Consider the following 7,422-nt stretch of genomic DNA (forward strand, 5'->3'; position numbering starts at 1 on the left):
GGTTTATGGTTTAGGGTTTAGGGTTTAGAGTTTAGGGTTTAGGGTTTAGAGTTGAGAAATGAGGTTTTGGGGATAAGATTTCAAATTTTGAAAAATAAAAAAATTAAAATTTTCAAAGGATAAACTTAGAAATGTGCTATTTTGGTCATTTTAGTTTTTGAGTGCTATTTTTGTGATATAAACTTAGAAATGTGCTATTTTGGAGATTTGCCCGTTTCGATAGTCCCATATTATTTTTGATATGTGTCAGATACGTTTTATTCGAGCCAACAAAGTTTTGTTTTTCTTAATCTTCTCGTAAGATTGATAGCATCACGGTGAGCTTGCTCATTTTCTGGAGTGCTAAAAGTCATATGAGATGCATATATTTTTGTGCTTACGAGGCTTAGATCAGTTTCTTAGGATCTTAATTATTTGTTTTCTTCCTCACAAACAGGTCCAAGATGTGGATTTTGAATTCCACGCTAAATATTTGAAAGTGCATATTTTTGTAAATAAAGGATAGAAATAACTAGGGTACAAACTCAAAAGAACAACACCGATATAATTAAATATAAATTAAAAATGAATTAATATAGATATTATCGAATTACAAGATCAATAAATGTAAACAATAATGTAAGCAAGAGAAAGAGAGGTCGATGAATGTTTATGACACTTTATGTGCGATCCCAATGTCTAATGTGCGTGTGTGTGTGTTGATGAACGTCATATCCTCTCGCCTTCCTTCTACATGTTTCTGCCAAATCCGGGACCCAATTGTACGAGACCGATTCTTGTGCCTTCATCTACCTCGTGTTCTACTTCATCTCTTCATTCCCTCAATATTTTGCTATCCCAAAAATTCGTAACTAGACCTACTATTTTGCGGCTCATCTCCTTAGGATCTTGTGATGATGTCAGATTTGGTCCAACAACTATATTAGATTTTATTAGTTTCACAAAGAGAAACTGATGAATAAAAATTGAATTGTATATAACAAAAAATGTAATAAACTATTCCAAATTTTATTTAATATAAATTATGTTTAAGTTAGCGATCACTTGAACTATACTCCCTCCGTTCCTTAATGATAGACTTTCTAGAAAAAACATTTGTTTAAGAATGATGTATTTTTGTGTTTTCTATGAAAAAAATGTAAACTTCAAGAAAATTAATTGTCTTTATTGAATTACTATCGGTTAAAAGTTATTGAAAATTGAAAATTACAGAAAACGATACATGATAGTTTAGTGTGTTTTCTTAATATATGTGAAAATACTAAAAAATCTATCTTTTAGGAACGGAGGGACTATGTATCACCAAAAATAAACAATGTAGTTATAATAATTTTCATATTATATAAAATATAAAATTATTTTTAAATATAAAAAATCGTAATATTATCATGATATCAATTTTGTCAAACTAAACTAGCAAATAATTTTAAATAATGAACATGAGCGTAAGCCGGGTATAACGTTACTTTATTTTTGAATAGTTATATCACGTAATTAAAAAGTTTTAAAATCCCCAACTTAAATATTCTTCCAACTGAGTTCCGATATTTGCTGTAACGATATGGAATGGAACTAGTTGTCAAACGAAGAAAAATTCAAAAAGTTTTTTTTCTTTATTTAAAAAACAACTCGCAACAAGAATTTGTTTATTAGAGAAAAAAAACAAATTAAGTTGTACCTAGGACTTATCGTTTATTCTCTCTAACAATCCAAGAGTCTCTGAGAGATCTTATCTGTTTTACAGTTACTGTAAGTCTGCAAAGATTAAAATGATAAATTAAAAAATTGCACGATCTCCCATTTGTTGTCTTCTACGTTCTCTATTTCCTTTTCTGTTTACCTTTGTTTTTAAAAGTGTTCTTTCGTTGGTGGTTCTCACGGTCTTGAGCCTTTCAGTTTCCTTCAACAGAGACCAAATCATATTTCATTTTTTTTTTTTAAATCCAGGTTTGTCCCAGCGCCGGCACTGGCCACAATTGTCATCAGCATTGGTAATTATTATTAATTTATGTCCAGTTTTTCAATATATTACTGTTTTTTTCTCATATGAACAAAGATCGTTACCTCTGTTTGGATTGTATTAAACATATTTATTATCTGACACAATGTTTTACCAGAAACTTGTCCATGAGAAACGATGAAAGTATATGAGTCTATGAACATGGAGGAAATTCACGAACAGATCCATTAAAAGGTTACACATATATCTAAGTCTTTTGATTTGTTCTTCATCATTTGTCTTAAGAAAAGAAGACTTCTCCTTATTTCTTTAAGGTAATGCATTTTCCTGCTTTTTGAATCACTGTTATATATTTACCAACGACTGGTTAAAATGTTGGGGTCTAATATTGTTTTGATTGTATAAGCATGACTCAGATCTAATTCGTTGCTATTCTTATCCATATCTTTGTATATTTTCTTTGTTTGACTTAAAATGTAAATTCCAATTTCGTACAATGTGCGTTCTTGAGTGAGTCTCACGCTTCTACGATCTTTTTGTTCTCAACTTGTTGTTTTGTTACATTTGATTCATCCGTATAAAGTGTTTGACTACTAACTTGTGGAATAATAGTGTAGATAACAATTTGAGTGATTTTTCTTTTTTGCAGAGGACTTTTGAGATAAGACGTTATTATTAGAGATGAATTTCACAGAATCAATGAACGTTGTGCACAACAGAATCCAACAACTCGAACCTGAAAACGCTTCGAAAATCATTGGTTATCTCTTGTTGATGCAAGAACATGGCGACCGGGACATGATCCGTCTCGCCTTCTGCCCTGATTCTGTGATGCGTTCCATGATCAACTTCGTTAAATGCGAACTAGCTAAAGATCCTCGTTACCACAGCCCTCCTTCTGATCACCTCCCTATTCGTAATAGTTTCGGAACCTTCACCGGTTCATCAATCCAGCCTCCCTCGGCATCGGTTTCTCCTCCTTCGAGAACCGGTGTTTGGGAGAATTCAACTGAGGTTGATTCACTCCAGTTCTTGAACTTTGACGATTCAATGACGAGCCCTGAGTTCTCTAGTGGCTTCTTCTCTCGGGATCACCAATGTCTGCCTTTGAGAACGAGCAGGAGATCACCGAGTTTACCCGAGTTCCCGGTGAAAATATGTCACTACTTCAGCAAAGGGCACTGCAAGCACGGCAACAATTGCCGCTACTTCCACGGGCAGATCATACCGGAGAGAGAGAGTTTCTCTCAGATGTTTAATCCAAACAACGTAAGTGATGAAGAGCACGTTGTTTCTCCTGGATCACTAGAGAAGCTTGAAGGAGAGATCATCGAACTGCTGAAATCAAGAAGAGGCGCTCCAATTTCCATAGCTTCGTTGCCAATGATGTACTTCGAAAAATACGGTAGGACCCTTCAAGCTGAAGGATATCTCACAGAGTCACAAAGACATGGCAAAGCTGGCTATAGCCTCACCAAGCTTCTTGCTCGCTTGAAGAACACCATCCGTCTCATCGACAGGTTAGTTTGTTACATGTCTAGTTGTCAGGACCGGCTCAACAGTGTCATGAGCCTTCCGGCAAAAACAAATTTAATTTTTCAAATTAATATTTTTTTTTAAAAAAAGTTCTGACAGATATTTGTTTTTTCTCAAAATATTAGAAATATTTTTAAAATAAAACTGTGAAAAATTAAAAATAATTTTATATAAAAAAAATTGGACCCTTTTTTGTTTTAATATAAAATACATGTATTTAAAAAAAAATGAAACTGTTATCTATTAAGAAATACACGGACAACAGAGACTGAATTTGGACCGCACGGCTTGTCACATTGCGAGTCGTCCAGTCTATCTAAAGTTTTGTTTCAGTGTTAATTTACTTTACAAATGATGTTTGAATTTTCAGGCCTCATGGGCAGCACTCGGTTATATTAGCAGAAGATGTACCAAAGTTTGTGGAATACATGGAAGAGAGAAACGAACACGGAGCGATCCTTGCTGGTTCCAAACAGATTTACCTGACATTCCCAGCAGAGAGTAGTTTCACCGAGCATGATGTCTCAAACTACTTCTCCAAGTTTGGACTCGTGGAAGATGTGAGGATTCCTTGTCAACAGAAGAGAATGTTTGGATTCGTAACATTTGTTTACACCGAAACCGTCAAACACATTCTTGCTAAAGGCAATCCTCATTTCATCTGTGGGGCTCGTGTTCTCGTCAAGCCTTACCGGGAAAAATCACGCTCTAGTCGATATCTTGACAATAACAAGCCTCTTCACGGGATGCGGTATGGCTCCCAATACATCGACAGAGACATGGAGATGAACACATGTTAGTAATTATCAAAATCAGTTTATTATATATACAATACTCTTGGGTTTTACGGTTTCATTTAACTTTTTTTTTCTGTGGTCTTTTAAGTGCCAGCGCGTGTAAGTGAGAGCTCAAGACTAATGAGAAAGCAGTTTCTTGAGGAACATGAGCAATCGGTTTCAAAGTCCTTGCCTACTAATTACTCCTATCTCGGCTTCTCCGATGACTTTAAACTAACTGCAGATGGTATTTATATAGGTAACACTAATTGAATATATAAAATAATACACAATCAATTGCTTGATGTTCATAATTTGTAGCGGAGCTAGAGGAACAAGCAGGACGGTTGAGCTATCTGCTGGAGTATTTGAACACCGAAGACAACGTCCTGAACATATCCACTAACTACAAAGACACTGATCGGTACGCAACAAAAAATGATCTTAACGAACACAGATTTAAGACTTGTATTATTTGACGTTTTTTTTTTTCAGAATCCATTGTGAACCTATGGACAACCAAGTCTTGAATCTACCAGAGAGTCCGTTTTCTTCCCTTTCTGGGAAGGAGATTTCGACAGTTACGTAGAGATGAAGAGATTAATACCTAACCAAAAGAGAGAAGAGAAGATAGGAGCATAAAGGTTAGAGGAAATTTCACAAAGATCAAATAATCATCAGTCAGCAAAAAAAGAGTTTTTTTTTTTTAATAACGTTCTTGCATGGCAACTTTAGAATCTTCAGCAATAACAACCAAAGAGAAAAAGAGGTTGCTTCAACTACAACATGAGCCAAGCAGCTTGAGACAATTAAAGTAAAAGTGGTTATAATAATAATTCAAAACTTCATAAAATGTTTAATTTGCCTGTTCTCTCTTATCAACTTTATTATGCTGATAGATCGTATCCCATTGTACATTATGATAATCATTCTAGTTTTAAGAAACAATGTTTAACGTATGTGACTAGCTAGTTTCTACAAATTTTAGAAATGGTCTCCATCAGTGAACGTAGCTCTCGTCCATATGATTATCTGAAATTTATGATAAATATATGTATAAGAAATTCCCTTAGATAGATAGCCCATTTTTGTTTATTTTCACAAAAATAGAAATCAAAGTATGAAAATGACCAAAAAAAGTTTTATTGAAAGGTAAATATGCATTTATACCCTTAGGGTTAATTAAATCTAAAACTTAGAGTTTTTAAGGGTTTGAGTTTTGGAGATGAGTTCAAAATTTTAAAATAAAAAATAAATAGTATTTCAAAATAAATTAAAAAAGCTATTTTGATTATTTTATTTTTTGAAAGCTATTTTTACGACAAAAACTTAAAATTGACTATTTGAGAGAATTGATCTGTATGTATTGTGCATTGAATTAGAGAGATCAAACATAAATATTAGATTTTCTCCTTATGGGTCGAGATTAAGCGTTCTTGCTATTGAGACGATGCTCTAGTTAGCTCTTCGTTCCCCCTTTGATATTGATTGGCGTTGCTTGTGAGAATGGGTATGATTTGTGGGCTTAAACGAATATGGTAGTGGCATCTCTTGGTCTCTTAGATATTGGGGTCACACCTTGCAGCTCGAGGAGGGAGTAAGACCCAGGAGGTGGTGATGCTGCCCCTTTCCCTTAACCGACTTAGAAGACGAGTTCGGTTGGGTTTGTTGAGCGCTATTAAGCACCTGTGGTTTCGTGTTGTCCTGTCTATGCTGGAATTTAGGATCAGTTCTTGCCCAGCCCGAACTTAGAGGGTAGTCCTTGAGCGGGCTTGTCTCTGTGTCTCAGAGGAAACTATTGGTTCAGGCAATTGTATGAAACAACTCCGTGCTAGCGTCGTGTCCCTCAATCTCCGGTTATTGGGTCTCTCCATATGCCTATCTCGTTTGTGCTCTTTCTCCCGACTCTTCAAGTGTTGTATCGATCCTCGTTGTCCTCTTTGCTCCAAGGCAGAACAGCTTCAGGTCAATTGTCTTTTGATTACATGTTTTTTAAACTTTTTTGCCGTGTAATCAATCATAGAGGTCTTACAGTTTGTGTCAACATCTTGTAAACCTCAAACGTTCATTTTCGTAATGATATTTACCTTTTACCAAAAAAAAACATACATATGGTCATAAAGAATCAGCTAAAGAGTAAGAAAAGTAGTCTTAATGTTCTAATGAAAAGTAGCAAAGGGAAACTCAAATGAAACCATGCATGCTAATTTAAGGTAGCTGGCAACCTGTTCTGCATAAATCAGTCAAAATAAATCCCTCTCTATTTTTACTAGGGCTTTTTGCAAAATTGACCTAGAACTCAAAGTTAAAGACAAAACTAACCTCTTTTTTTTTGGAAATTAGTTTTGCCCTATTCACCCCGCAAGTTCATATAATTCACGAAAATGCTATCAAATTCTTTTTTTTTCTTTTCGAAAATGACATTTTTACTCTTTCACCCTCATCATCTTCAAGAAATTACATGATTGTCATTGTCATCAATACCCCAGCCACCATGAACAACCAATTTGAAGCTCTTAATGCTCTCAAAATCGATTTACCCTTCTTCTTTCTCCATTCTTATAAACTAAACACAACATCTCTCACTTTATCTCCACGTCCAGCTAAAAAAACCCAAGATTTTGATTCCACATTTTTTATGGTTCATAGAGTCATAGAAGCTAACGATTTTGGGTGGGTCACTTCCGTTTGAGATTATGTGTGATTGGAGTAAAAATTGTAGTCTTGATTCTTCTTTTCCCGTCGATTTGCAGATCTGTAACCGCTTGGGACCACATCTTCTCCTACCATATCTTCTCCGACAATATCTTCTCCGACTGTAAGTCGTCTGGTCAACGCAGAGGTTATTTTTGCAATTGAATTTGAAATCTGTTTTCTGAGACGACTGAAAGATAAGTCGTCTACTTTTGTTTGGTTACAAAAAAATCTCCAAAGAAACTAGACGACTTACATGTAATTCGTCATAGGTTAGTTTTGCATTTGACTAGATTTTGTTGGAATTTTGACTTTTCTGGACGATTTATTTTTCACTCGTCTGGTGGAAAATTGAAATATCAATATTTTATTAAAACCCGACGACTTACATGTAAGTCGCCATAGGTTAGTTTTGCCATTGAAAAAAAACTTCAATATTTAATTATACCCAAACAA

General features: G+C 34.7%; 1 protein-coding gene across 8 annotated transcripts; it reads left to right on the forward strand.

Moving 5' to 3' along the window:
- Nucleotides 1-1,671: 1,671 nt before the first annotated feature.
- LOC106332842 (zinc finger CCCH domain-containing protein 18-like) lies at nucleotides 1,672-5,135 on the forward strand. 8 transcript variants are annotated; one of them, XR_001268206.1, is made up of 9 exons: nucleotides 1,672-1,749; nucleotides 1,948-1,991; nucleotides 2,118-2,194; nucleotides 2,610-3,480; nucleotides 3,867-4,291; nucleotides 4,382-4,531; nucleotides 4,594-4,697; nucleotides 4,766-4,916; nucleotides 5,008-5,135. XR_001268206.1 is itself a non-coding variant. In XM_013771333.1 (8 exons), exons 4-8 carry the CDS (start codon nucleotides 2,642-2,644, stop codon nucleotides 4,859-4,861), a joined length of 1,611 nt encoding a protein of 536 aa, XP_013626787.1. In that variant the 5' UTR covers nucleotides 1,672-1,749; nucleotides 1,948-1,991; nucleotides 2,118-2,194; nucleotides 2,610-2,641; the 3' UTR covers nucleotides 4,862-5,135. The 8 variants fall into 8 exon arrangements, 7 of the variants coding, with proteins under 7 accessions (XP_013626787.1, XP_013626788.1, XP_013626789.1 ...); XM_013771333.1 differs by having other exon boundaries at nucleotides 4,594-4,696; nucleotides 4,768-5,135; XM_013771334.1 differs by having other exon boundaries at nucleotides 4,603-4,697; nucleotides 4,766-5,135.
- Nucleotides 5,136-7,422: the final 2,287 nt, after the last annotated feature.

The sequence above is a fragment of the Brassica oleracea genome, chromosome C3, assembly GCF_000695525.1.
Source record: "Brassica oleracea var. oleracea cultivar TO1000 chromosome C3, BOL, whole genome shotgun sequence".
In the NCBI taxonomy this organism is placed as follows: Eukaryota; Viridiplantae; Streptophyta; class Magnoliopsida; order Brassicales; family Brassicaceae; genus Brassica; species Brassica oleracea.

What these genes read in the sequence shown, in the direction of transcription:
- LOC106332842 (XM_013771331.1), top strand. Translation starts at nt 2,642, where the DNA reads ATGAATTTCACAGAATCAATGAACGTTGTGCACAACAGAATCCAACAA. An exon ending in AGACATGGAGATGAACACAT is followed by an intron (nt 4,292 to 4,381) that starts GTTAGTAATTAT and finishes TGGTCTTTTAAG; the next exon opens with TGCCAGCGCGTGTAAGTGAG. An exon ending in ACTACAAAGACACTGATCGG is followed by an intron (nt 4,698 to 4,765) that starts TACGCAACAAAA and finishes TTTTTTTTTTTC; the next exon opens with AGAATCCATTGTGAACCTAT.